Consider the following 14,773-nt stretch of genomic DNA (forward strand, 5'->3'; position numbering starts at 1 on the left):
GGTAGGCATTGTATTTCTTACGGGAGAATGGCCGACCACGTTGCCGGTTTGCCCCGAGTAGCGCATGAGGACCGGCTTTAAGAATCATAGCACTGGAATATTCGCGCACATAACAATTACCTACAGTTGTATAAAAGACTATCATTATTGTTTCAACCAAAGCATGATTCAATCATCGATGTATAAATAAGAGAGTTACATTGTCGAGGTAAACAATAACATCAAGAAAAATATTATAAAAAAAAGTAAAATATATCAAAAACTTATTGTGGATAGCTTATCTGTATTTACTAATTTTCCATAGCTTCCATTGTAAACACATTCTTTGGGAAATAAAGATCATTATAAAGTCATTAGGAGAAGCGAACCTGTTTTAATCCCCATTGTCCACGCAAAGCAAACATGTCTCTTTGTCGATATGGATACTGGCCATTAGACCAAAAACTTGTTGGTAAAAAACTATGAAAGCTCAGTTCTATTTCATTTTCGCAAGCGGATGAAAGTACCTAAATTATGGAGCCATTGCCAATATCTGTCGTGAATTTCAAAATATGATGACAGCTTGACCATTACTGTGGAAAAAATGTCAAAAATGTGCGGTGTAAATGTTCGCAAAATTTATGACAACCGGGAAGAGACCTAGCAAGGGGAACAGAAACTAGTACAAAAAAAGGAAGAAAAACAGTTTCCAGTCCAATTCACCTGGGAATACTTACAATGAGGGAGTGAAATCTCTAGTAAGGAAAATTGTCCAAGATTTTTTTTGGACAACATACCACCAACCGTCGACAGTATAATGAACAGAGTAAAGGATGATGTGGACCCACCGCCTTTTTCAAAAACCACATTTCGTAGGCTACTAAATGACATGGGTTTTGAATAGGGTAAAAGAGGCCGAGATTCGATAATGGTGGAAAGGTGGAAAGAAAATATATCGTATCCTGAAGACACAAATACCTCAGACAAATAAAAACATCGAGGAAAAAGTATAATGTAAAGATTGTTTATACCGATGAGTCTTGGACTAACGTCGGTGCTTCAGTTAAAAAGCAATAGATGGACACAACGATCAAGAATCCAGGAGATGCCTTTATAAAAGGGCTCTGTACTGGACTAAAAGCTCCAACCCAAACAGGTCCTCGGTTTGTTCTCCTTCATGCTGGAAGTAAAATTGGTTTTATGGCATGGGCCGAATTAACTTTCTTGGCCAAGAAGGAAACCTCATAAAATAAATCTCTACTAAACTAAAAGCTTCAATCCAAAGAGGCCCTCGGTTTATTATTCTTCATGCTGGAAGCGAAACTGGTTTTACGGCATGGTCCGAATAATTTTCCCGATATAACATGTCCAAATAACTTTCCCGATATAATAATTTGATTTCCCGAAAAAATTGTGGAACAAAATCAAATCAAGGATTCGCTAATTGCAAAGAACATTTTCTTCGAGGAAGATTACCTAAAAAGTGAATTACTGGATACTACGACCACATTTAGAGACGAATAAGACAAGTACAAAATTAAAACAATTTTGACGGTTTAAAGAAACAACGGTAGAACGGTTAATAAAAGAAGCTTACCAACGGCATAAGTATATGAACCACGTCAAGAAGGTAGAAGAAAAAATGTTTGCGGTGGACAATTTGCAGGAAGATATTGAACCGGTGATAATAATTATATGATATGATTCATGAAAGGATAAGGACGATTTAGATATCAATTGCGATTATTATTAATTAACGAGAACTATCTCAAATTTAATGGTCTGTTAATGGTGTAATGGTTTGTTTTTTTAGTGCTGTACGTATAGTACATTTCAGTTACTCCTTGCGTATTTTATTTAGGGGAGAATTGGACAAAACATGATAACTAACGTTATTTCACTACACTATTGATAAATACTTCTTCTTAACTGTAACTTGTTTATTGATCACTTTCTATGTTTAAGTATACTTACGCCTAAATATTTTGACGATAACATTGAAAAAGTCAATTCTTTAAAAAATGGCAAAGTATCCTGTTTTGTCCACCCGGTCGGGTAAAACGGAATGCTTTTTGAATGTGAGTAAAGACGATCTTGAAGTTAAATATATTAACTTGAAAAATAAAACACTATTCATATAACAATAATACTAAATACTTTTATAGTTTAAAATCGACAAAAATCGCATGAGTATGACTCACCATCATTCTCTACCTCGGCGCAAGCTTCGTGAGCCCAAAGTCGACATTGCTCACACATTACCCAACCATCATCTAATTTTAATTTGGAATACAGTCCTGAGCAATAAATGCAAACTTTGTCTTCGTCTTCACCATCTGAACTGCTATCCCTTTTGTTTCTTTCTCTTTTTTTCTTTTTTTGGTTGTGGAACATATTTCTTATTTTTTCCTTTGCCTTTCCAATTTTGTTTTTATTCCAAATTTAGACACGTTCACATGTCACGGAAAATTAATTTAAGAATACGGTTTTGGATGTAGTTTATTGCAGAGGTATTGTTCTTTTGAAAAACGTACTAGTAATTGAAAAAAAAGTTTTAGATCGTTTGTTGTGTGAAAGTTTAAATCCAGCGTTTTTTAAGCATATTTCAAATGATACTCATTTGTTGCCAAAACTCAAAACTAAAATTTCATGCAATAGATTTTAAAGGTTAGGCTTTAAGAATCGAAACTTTATGGTGACCAGTCAATCAAAGAAATATATTGTATTGATCTCGTGAGAATCATAAAAAATGGCAAAAATCGTGCCACGTTTCTTTATTTAACACCTGTATAAAATCTGAGTTTATTTGCTGCAAAATATAAAAACTGCATACGAAAGCTGAACTCTTTACCTTTAAAACTAATCTTGATTTTTGTCGATACGTCACTTAAATCGAAACATATCGAACTCTTACCGCCGAGCTGATACAATTACATACAATACACATACATTTTATTAAACATTGATTTCTCGCGCGAAACTGACATGCAAAATTGACGATCGATTCAAGCGTTGTTTCTAAGAGAACGGTTTATTCTACACAAAAAGTGCTTATAAACATTTTTATTTAAAATTATCCCAGCTATATTTTTTATTTAAAACATTTTTTTCTACGGTGTACAGATTCCTAATAAATTGATTTTTTTGCGTTTTCACCCCCTACGAGAGTGGTTTTCGGAGAAAGCCCGATGATAAAAGTGGTAAAATTTTTGCATTTTTTTTGGGTCTTAAAATTATAATATGCTCGGCAAAATTCAGCTTGTTTTTATGATTTTTAGAGGTGGCATTTTCATCTCTGACGACGAGTATATCGTCGGTGACCTGGCAATATCTCCTATTCGACTTCACCTAAACTTTTCAGGAGAGCCAAAAAACTTTATAATTATAAAATTTTACCATATTTTAATTGTTTGTTTGTGTTTTATGACCTGTGTGAAAGCAACAGTTTTACTTCTCATAAAAAAAAGTAATATTTAATTGAATTTATACGAGTATATCGTCGGTGACCTGGCAATATCTCCTATTCGACTTCACCTAAACTTTTCAGGAGAGCCAAAAAACTTTATAATTATAAAATTTTAACATATTTTAATTGTTTGTTTGTGTTTTATGATCTGTGTGAAACCAACAGTTTTACTTCTCATAAAAAAAAGTAATATTTAATTGAATTTAGTTTTGTTAAGCTAGATAGCAGGCATTGCTTTAAGTAATGTTACTCATAGAAGATACTGACTTTTATTTAATGTGAACTTAAGCATAGATGCCCTTTTATCCAAACAACAATAACAATAAATGTCTAAACGAACAAAATAAAAATATCTATCCATGTAAAAGGCATCACAAAATAAATGCGAATCTTTTGGTAGGGTTGATTTTAGATCTTGTAAATGTTGCCATTTCTCCGTTTTTATTTTCGGAGGCGATAGAAATAAAGATGAATAGTCCAGAATTGTCGGCATAGTCTTTGTTCTGATAGGGTCTTGTAAGTATTCTCCGTTATGGCCAGTTTTTATTTCTATGGTCCCAACTGGATGGTATTTGATACATTTTATATCAGTAATGGTTGGGTCATACGCTTTTCTTCCTGGTCGGATTGAGGAATATCGCATGTAGTTGGAGGACGAATAGTCTTACAAAATGTATGGTCTAATATTTTGACTCTATATGGCTTAGTCCCCTTCCTTGCTTGAGCTGTAATGGAAGCATAGTCACTGGGTAAATGGATTTCCTTATTTTTAAGACTCCTTTCTATCATACTATGTACCGAGTCACATTCCATTTGAGAGTAACCCGGTTCAAGATATTTTTGACAAAAAACTAACACATTATGTTTGATAGCAAAGTTTAGTAAAGCGTTAGCCAGGACATTATTTCGATTTTGATAACCGCATCCATCAGAATAAATAACTACTGGCGTTTTGGAATCGGTAACACAGTTCTCCTCTAATACATGTATGATACAAGAAACAAAAACGTTTTCGTTTTCTGAAAACCAATAGCACATAACATCCCGAGTTTTTAGGTTGTAAACTGTGAAGTTATGGTAGGACAATGTGATTTTAAAGTTCGCTGGTACATATGGGCACAATTTTACGGCTTGTAGGTTCATTGTTAGTACTATTATTCCATCTTTTTTACTTATGGCTTTATCCAAAGTTTTAGCTTCTCTGGCGGGTTTCTTTCTCTTTATATGAGCTCTATATTCTTCTTCTGTCGTATTCTTATATTTAAATGCAAAACAAAATATTGCATTGGTCTTTTTTCGGTGTATATAAAGCGAAATTATTCTTCCTTAATCGTTTTGAGAATACATTGCCACCTAAAGGAGTTATATTCTTTTCTTGGCAAAAACTGTTTACATAAACACAATACAAATCTGACATACTGTTAAAAGAATATTCTAAATACAATTTTTGTGTTTCGCTATGACAATAGTGTGAAGGAAGTTTAGGTAAAAAAAATTCAAAATCTCAAAAAATTGTTCCAAGTATTTATGACTTTCTGTATATCTAGTCTGTACCATTTTCTTGGTAGAAACACGTGATGCTTCGTCAGTCATACCGCAAAAACTATTATCCAACCAATAGTGAATGGTTTTATAACCTACATCTAATGTATTTGTGAACATACTACGACATACTTGTAAGTTTTCATTCCCGTCATGTAAGTGGTAAGTGTATGTATCTTGTCTTCTTGAATTTTCCTTATTTGATTTAAATGTTGGTGTTTTAAATACATGAGATGCTACAAAGACCTTACGTTAATCCCAAGTCACACCTCAAAAGTTCTTAAATATATGACTTCTGCACTGTTCTGTAAATTCCTTGCAATATCATAATTTGGAATTTCGACATTTTACTGACGTACACGCTTCTTTTAAAGATTTTGCTTTTCTTGGTATATCTTGCATAATCTTCCCGGACTTTTTACTAAACCCCATGTATGCTGTACCTTCCATTCGAAGTTTTTTATTTGTGTATCTTCTCCATTGATTTTTATTCTGACCAAGCTTCCTTTTTTTCTTCATGGTAACTTCATTATCACTGGTTGCATTCACCAGATTTATTTCAATATTATTGTTTATCCTAATATTAGAACTTTCTTGAACATTACTGGTATTTGTAATTTCATTAGTCTCGCCTTCGTCACTAGAACATTCATATGACAGAAGAGATACGACCATTTTATTTTGTTCAATTGGAAATAGTATTTGTTTACTTGTTAAATTATCTAACACGAGGTTTACAGAAATATTGGTATCACAACTGCTAATATTAAAAAAATGCATTTCTTTAGATATTCTTGGTATAACACAATTATTATTATCCGCTAAACAGTCTACTTGGTTGAAGTCTTTTAAGCAATCTGTTAAGTCAAAGTTTTCCAGCTTTGTACAATTTTGCATTACTGTAAGCGTAGTAACAGTTTGATTGTCTTCAGGCAGAGGTTCGTCTAATACCATAACTATTGGCGTATTTTTTATATTTAGGTTTTCCCATGCGTTAACTTTATCAGAATTTGTCAGTTGGTTTACTACTAGAGTGTCTATTTGGTCGCTTCTATTTACAACCAAGTTTTCGTTAGCCATTCAAGCATACGCAAAGTTCTCTTCAACATGATTACTATACAATTATTGAGACACACAAATTCTCCTATCAGTTAATCGCTGTTTGTTATCTACTTGCAAATTCTCCTATCTGAAAGAAATTATAAAAACTAGATTTTCGTCTATTTTTATCGTTTTAGTTTCGAATCTTATTACTTTTAATTTTATAATCACATAATATTACCAGAACTATCGTAATTCGTTAAAAAACAACTCACAGTCTACTAGCATTCAATACCCTATGATTACACCATACAAACTGACAAGAGGACATGTTGCATATAGTTTACCGCGTGAATTTAGATAGGAGAAATTACAAGTAGCGTTTTCATATATTTAGACATTTTTCTCGTTCATAGGACTTGTACGGACGAATCTTTGGTGTAAGCAGATTCCGAATTCATCGATAACTCATTTTCATAAAAAAAATGCAGATAGGAGAAATTGTCAGGTCACCGACGACATTACATTTTTTTATTTTTATATATTTTTTTAAATAGGTTAGTTTAAGAGACTCTTTCTGATCGTTTATCTTTTAGTTTTTTTGTTTATTAGGGATTAAGTTTTAACTTACCTATAATACAAATAGGTTTTCTGATGAATCGAAGTCGACCCCAGAAGCCCATATACTTAGATCTACACCCTGCGGACCATAGTCGTACTATATATTCTACTCCAAAAAAGACGACCAAACATATTTCCTAAAACAAACAAAAAACAAATATAATTACATATAATTGTATTTTAAATTTCATGTATAGTCATTTGATTCAGAAAAAATAATTAAGGCAATGGGTGAGTGTTAACTGCTTAGACACATCGTTATTACACATCGTTAAAAAAATAGAACCATAAGTAATTTCATGCAATAAAACTTGCTGAGCATGGAACTTACTAAAATTCAATGAAAAGATAGCGTTTTGTACACCGTAGTAGGTTTGGAACATAGACAAAAAGGTATGAAATAGGTAATTGTTATAAGCATGTTCGAATTTAATTGTTCTTATTTTTTTGAAGTAAAGAGTTTGATATAAAAAATAAGGTAATTAAATGTCAATTTAAAATGAGGATGATTTCTCTATCTTCGGCCACTTTGCATATGTATAAAGCACATTATCCTTGTTAAAGTGTAAACTGGTTACCGAATGTTGGCGATCAAATTCTTACTGTATTGACAGAAGCACGAAAAAGTCTGTCGTATGTTTGGAATTATATCTCCATGTTTTTAGTTAGAGAATATTTCCATCTATAATCTATTTCTAATGAGTGTAGAGTAATAAAATCTCATGAAGTATTCAAAAGCGCTACAGGGTAATCCGTCAATAATCCGTCAATAAATTCCGTCCGCATTGCAAAATTCTGTCGTTTCATAAAGAGCAGGTAGGTATCACCCTGTTTTAAGGGATTAGTCCATTGTTATCGACAGATAAACACTGAGCCAGAGGCGCGCTAGTGGGTTAATTGACAAAAGAATATGCATTCTTAAAAATCATATTAAAGGAAATAAAAATGTAATACAGCAGAACAGTGTTATTAAAAAAATATAAAATGTAACAATAAAATATATACGAACCGAAATCGGGAAATACTCACAAACACACACGAATGAACTTTACATATTGAAACACTTGTGGGGAGTTTAAATCAATTTATTCACAAAAACTACAAAAACTTTACTGGATACGTTATTACAATTCTACATCACTATAGTCTTCATCCGAAGAACTGTCATCATCCCCTGGTGTTATAATTATAGGGTCAACCACCTGATCGACCAAGTTGTCCAGTTCCCACATTTTATCTTCCTCTTTTAAAACATGCTGGATTGCTTTTTGCCAGTTTTCTGATGTGATTTCCATAATGGCTTGATCAAACAATACCTTGACATCTTTCATTTTAAATGTGGTATTGTGCCTTGCAACATATCCTTTAACTTGTGCCCATATAAGTTCTATGGGATTTAATTCGCAATGATATGGCGGTAGGCGTAGCACAGTTACTTTATACTTTTCTGCTACATCTTCTACGGCATATTTTATGAAGCGAGATTTATGTTGTTTTACTACGGCTAGTAGTTCCTTCTTTATTGAATTCGTCTCAAACTGAATACCTTTATTTGACAGCCAGTTAATAATTTCTTGCTTTCTCCAAGCTGAAGTTGGTACCTTCTCTATGCGCCTTGAATGGTAGCTTGCATTATCCATAACCACGACCGAATCAGCTGGAAGAAATTTTAACATTTCCCCGAAGTAGTCTTCGAAGACATCCGAATTCATGTCCTCATGATAATCTCCCGTCCGACACGACTCAAAGCTTAACAAACCTTCTTTTAAAAATCCTTCTTCGCTTCCAATGTGAGCAATTATAAGCCTCTTCCCTTTTCCCGAAGGCACTTTAATACCCGTCGAAAGGCCTTCTATGAAAGCTTGGCGAGCACTTGTTACATTTTTATCTTGCCACATTTTTTGGACTATATAACCTTCGTTTATCCACGTCTCATCAAGATAAAAAATTTTCTTGTGCTCTCTGCGGTACTGTTTTATAGTTCTCAAATATTTTCGTCTCCAGCAAATGATTTCATCACTTTCCAGTAATAGTGCCTTTCGATTGTGCTTTTCCCAGGAAAAATTCATACTTTTTAAAGTTTTCCATAAAAGTTTTCTGGATATCAAAGGAATATCGTTATCTTGGCTTATCTCCATTAGTATTTTGTCAAGGGTGGGTATTTCCTTTTTAAAATAAAACGAATGAACTTTTCTTCAAATGTCACGTTTGGTGTCTTCACCTAAGATTTTTATTGGTCTTCCTGATTTTCTCTTGCATGGACTTAACTGGCCTGATATCTTTCTTTCTCGCAATAATTTAAAAATCGTGGACTGTCCAATTCCAGTCATTCGGGCACATCGCTCAACACTTTCTTGCACAGACAAACTAGGGTGATCGTGTTTTATGCAATCATATACATTTAAAATTATAACTTTTTCACTAACAGATAGCGGAGAATTTTTTACACCTCTTTTCTTTGGAGTAAATGTCGCCATTTTATAACTTTTTCACTATTTCTATATCACAATATTACTGTACGTTTAATTGGTGTAGTAACAATTACTAACTCGAATGTCGAATGTCGAATGATAATAATAAAATAAAAGAAGGATTATAATGAAAGTGTAAGTAAAACCTCATTACGCGTTATTAGTCTTCATGTTGATTTATTTTAGTTCTTAGTAATATTAGGAGGTGCGTCATACCCTTATCAGTTTCTTCTAATGCTTTTATTCGTTCAGTAAGGAAGTGAATTTGTTTTTATAAATAAAAATGTAATTAGCTTTAATGACCATATAATGGAATACGAGTTTGAAGAATAAGTTAATCGAAAAATTAAATAAAATTGGTTATCACAAAATATCCAAAATATGATATTTTGAGGTACATCAATTTTTGACGACGAAGTTGACATCCGTCCATTTGCCTACGCCCATGACGACACCGAAATTCAGGCAAATTTTATGACACTTCATGATTTATTACTCTACACTCATTTGAAACCAATTATAACTTGTTTCAATTCTAGGGTTTTGCTTAAGATCCAGGTCTTGCTAGCTTAAAGCAGCGATGGCCGGATAACTGTTATATAATATATATTCTTCTTTTTACTCCTCTGGATATCGTCGCCTCAAAGTAACAGTAGGATATGTAAAAAAATGACCTTTGTGATATTCATGTCAAATGATTCGAAATAAACCCTTCTGTTGAGTGTAACATAAGGACAAATAAAAAGTGATATACTTTTTTCATAATACTACATATCCTTGTGTAGCTTAATTCCTTTTAGCCCAAATTTTGTAATGCAACACTAAGACAACATACATTTCCTACCATTATATTTTGTCGTTTACCCATTTTGGTCATCAATATTAATGCAACACTAAGTTATCTTACGCACGAATCCTACGGTTGCCATATAGGTACTTGCTGAGTTGCGATTATGTCTTTGTTTATACTATTCAGCTTGCGGTCACAATTTTATCTTCAGTAATCTTAAACAATAGTTCTATTACTATTACATTGATGTTAAAAGGTGTATGTTCAAGAGTAAAAATGAATAATTCGAAAATTTAAATTGTACACATTATGGGTATCTAGAAGTCAGTATTTAGTGTATTTAGCGAACAAAAATAACACTGATTTTGAGTTGTTATCTGGAATTTATCAAGCACAGGAAAAAGGTAAGCTAAATTCATGATAAATTCACCATTAGAAATTTTGAGCTGTCTTAATAAAATGCAATAAATTTGTACTGTTACAACTTTCAGTATCCGCTATTACCATTACTGATTCTGATGATTTTTTAATTTTATTTTGTTTATTATCTTGTCAAATTTTTGAAATTTTTGAAAAATAAGTATTTTCATGTTATTATTTATCTAATAACATGTTTGAACAACAAAATTGTTTTGTTTTTTGTATTGAAATGTGTAAAATTTTAAACAAAACTTTGATGCAATATAAGTTTATATAACAGAAATTTACGAATATCGTTAAAAAACAGATTATCTTTGAGGGCAAGAGTAGGACAACTAACTTTTTTTCCAATTATTTTTCACTTTTTTATTAATTAATATAAATTGTTATTTGACACATATAAAGTTAGGTACTCAAACAAAATTCCACGTAAATCCATTCAAATATAAAAATGTTATTAATTACTGAAGTTTAGTAAAATTTTCAAATGAGGAGACGATATTTTGTTTGATCTCAGCATTTTATTTAGAGTTTCAGCACTTCTACTACCTTTCGCCATTCTTCTGTTAATTTTTTGAGTTTCTTTATTTTTATTAGTTAACGTGACTTCCAAATAATCGAACTGTTTAACTATCTCAAGGTTATATTCTTTGTCTGGGGCAGATATTTTCCAAAACTGTCCTAAATGTTAATTATTTCCTGTTATCTCCATATACTTTGTTTTCTCTTCATTTGATTCCAGTCCATACTCTCTGGCTGTTCTCTCGAGTCTTGTACGAAATTTTCTTAATTATATAGGTCTTCTTGTTATTAGAACAAGGTCGTCCGCATATGCTTGGCCATGTCTGTGGTGATAGATTGAGCATTTAGTGTGTATGCTTTCCTTAAGATTCTTTTCAGTAATAGATTAAAAAATACAATAGTCAGGGTGTCCTTGTGATGAGGCATCTAGGAATGTTAAAGCTATCAGAGACATGCCCTTTTATCTTAACTTTACTTTTGGTTTCATTAGGAAGAGATTTAGTTAATCGTATTATTCTATCCGAAAAGTCAAAATATTTTGATGTCGATCAATTTATGTCTGTTTATTGTGTCATATACTTGTCGAAAATCAATGAACAATAAGTTCAGTGACACATTAAATTCATACAAACTAGCCAAAATTTGTTAAATTGTAAAAATTTAATCTATCACTAATCTATTTGCTCTAAAACTAGCTTATATTCACCCAGGTTTTCTTTAGTGTTGGCATTAATTCTATTTCTGATTGATATCTTATAACTTGATAGCAAGGGAAGACAAGCGAAGCGTCGGTCGACCACTTACAAGATGGACTGACGATTTAAGAAGACTCAATAAAAACTGGATGAGAGCGGCGCAAGATAGACGGGGTTGGAAACATGAGGAAGAGGCCTATGTTCAGCAGTGGACTCTTGAGGCTGGATGATGATGATACGTTGTATCTTGTGATGCTATACACTGTAGTTTTTACATTCCGCAGCATTTCCTTTTTTGTGTATTCCGCATAGCAGGTCTTTTCTCCGCTATTTTGGTATTTGCTTTTTGGTCTATACTTTACGTATCGACTCTATGATTTCTTCTTGTAGGTTTTGGCCACTTAAAATACAGAACACAATAAACATAACAGGCATATAATCATTTTAAACTAATCAGAAATAAAACGAATTCTTTAGTTAGACAAATAAAAAGGAAACACCGGCAGAACTTCTTAAAACAGATGGAACACGACTTCTACGAAACATAAAAAGAAATATGGAGAATGATCAGAAGACAAAGAAAAGAGATGAACGAAATAATAAAAACGAAACACATTCAGAAGAAAACATGAGTAGACCACTGTCGCTTTGCGAAAGGTGACGATAATGAATCACCAACACCAGAAGTGACGACAAACGAAGAAATAAATATTGAGAAGGAAGAAGTAAAGAAAGCATTAAGAAAATTAAAAAATAGAATATCACCAGGAGAGGACAGAATACTGAACGAACTCCTAAAGTACGGAAGACCAGATCTGACCAAACAACTATTAAAACTGATCCAAAAAATAAAAAAACAGAATTCCTCAAGAATGGAGATCAAGCATCCTCATATCTTTTTTCAAAAAGGGAAACCAGTCGGACCCGGAAAATTACAGAGAAATTAACTTATTAAACATAACACTAAAATTAACAACCAAAGTGATAACATATAAACTGAATGAAATTATAACACTAGCAGAAAAACAACAAGGTTTCAGGTCGGGAAGATCATGCACCGACGCTATATTTATATTGAGGCAAGCACAAGAGAAATCATTAGAATACGACAAACCGGCATGACTATGTTTCGTGGACCTTAAGGAGGCATTTGACCAGGTCAAATTAAATGACGTTATTTACTTATTGTACGCAAGACAAATACCTCTAGAAATAATCAAAACAACTGAAAAAATATACCAAAATAACACAATAAAAGTAAAAGTGGAAGAAGATCTAACCAACCCTATTGAAGCTAGCAATGGGAAAGATAGGGAGATTCCCTGAGGCCTCTATTGTTTATTCTGATTATGGATGAAAAAATAAAAAAGTAAAAAAATAAAAAAAGATACCAAATGAAAGAAAAACGACTTAAAATAATCTGCTATGCAGACGAAAAAATACAACTCTCTTAAAATAAAGACGATTTACAACGTATGCTGCAACAAAATGCATGGTTACAGCAGCAAATTTACTAAGATGTAAATTGGAGCTAAAAGGTCAAAAATAATACAATACAATACAAGTTATGGAGTTTAAATATCTATGCATCACAATATCTAGCTACGGAAAGCTCGAAAATTAAGTGAAAGATTAAGCGAATAGATCAAAAAGAGCCGCAGGCTGCCTGATTGAAACAATATGGAGAAATAAAAATATCGGGAAAGAAACAAAAGACAAAATTTACAAAACAGTCATCAGACCAATAATGACATACGCAGCAGAAACAAGACCTGATACAGAGAGGACAAAAGGGATGTTAGAAATAGCAGAGATGAACACAGAAATATTGATGGCAAGACACTATAGGACAGAGCCAGAAGTACAGATATACAAGGTAGATGCAAGGTAAAGAACATCAAGAACTGGATAAGAAATTGAAGAGTAGAATGGAACGATCATGTAAGCCAAATGACAACAAATAGAGTAGTAAAAATGGTAAGAGACGGTTCCCCAATAGAAAGCCGATCAGTAGGAAGACCACGAAAATGATGGAACGACAACTTACTGAAGGCACATTGAAAAACAGACAGAGTCATGTCTACACAAAAAGAAGAAAAAAAAGAAGAAGGTTTTGGCCACCTTCCTTTAGTAACTCTGCAATGATGCCATTTACACCGCTTGCTTTATTTTTTTAAAACTCTTTAATATGTCTGTTATTTCTCCTTTTAATGGTATTTCATCATTGTTATTCCGGTTTATGTTTATTCTAGTGGCTGCTGTATTTAAGGTGTGAGGAGAGTTTAAGAGAACTTTTAGTGATGCTGGCAGTAGTCGGTTATTTGTTTCGTTAGTGGAAACAAAAAATAGATTTAAACATCCATTTCACTGAAATAAGTCTGCTATAATCGTTCGCTTTTATTTTAGTACAAAAGATATCTATGTAATGGAATATCTCTCTTATAATTCTGGACACACACTCACCTACCCTGCAAAAATTATGTCGTTCGCTATAAATACGTTTCATTAAACATTGTATACTATCGTATAACTGTTCCGTATTAAGTGTGACCCTATAGTATCTGTATAAATCGGGGCATTTCTTGTATGCTAAATGCGTATGACCTAACTGACACGTATCCAGTCAGGAACTGGGTAATATAATGATCTGTTTGCATAAATAAACACTTATACCAGTATTTCGCATCTGGGATTAGCCCTTTTTTCATTATGTTTTTTTCTTTTTGCGTTATTTTTTGCTACATATGTAATAACTCATCTCGAATGAATTTCACGTGTGATAGGTGGCTATTTCCATTACAGTATATTATTGTTTTTCTCTTGCTGGACAGGCCTTGTAATTTATTATTATAATTTAACTTTTGTTTGTTTTTGCTCTGTTTGTTTAACAGATAAATTGTTGAACCAAAATAATATGTATGTTTTTGTGCATATACTATACAATTACTAAACTATAAGTTACGTAACCTATTATTATTTCTACCAGCAACACAAAATTATTTTTAAAATCCTGGCTATATTTTGTAGACAAAATCGATTGCTCCAAATGAATATGAGAATAAAATCCTTACAGATAACTAGGCCAGGAATCGATCGTAATTTAGCTAAAAATACACTCTTTAAACTATAATAAGTATAACCGCCAAAAATTATATTATAGGGCTAAAATTCAGAATATACTAAGTTTATCGAAATATATTCTAAAAACTAACATACAGGGTGAGTC

At 32.5% G+C, this 14,773-nt stretch overlaps 1 protein-coding gene across 1 annotated transcript in view; it reads right to left on the bottom strand.

Annotated features, from left to right (window-relative positions):
• The window catches only part of KCNQ (KCNQ potassium channel), a 186,896-nt gene that overhangs the window by 163,837 nt on the left and 8,286 nt on the right, over nt 1–14,773 (bottom strand). The window contains exon 2 of the mRNA XM_072528607.1: nt 6,660–6,786. Coding sequence (XP_072384708.1) covers nt 6,660–6,786 — 127 coding nt within the window. The remainder of the gene's footprint in view (nt 1–6,659; nt 6,787–14,773) is intronic.

This window comes from Diabrotica undecimpunctata, chromosome 4 (assembly GCF_040954645.1).
Source record: "Diabrotica undecimpunctata isolate CICGRU chromosome 4, icDiaUnde3, whole genome shotgun sequence".
Taxonomy (NCBI): Eukaryota; Metazoa; Arthropoda; class Insecta; order Coleoptera; family Chrysomelidae; genus Diabrotica; species Diabrotica undecimpunctata.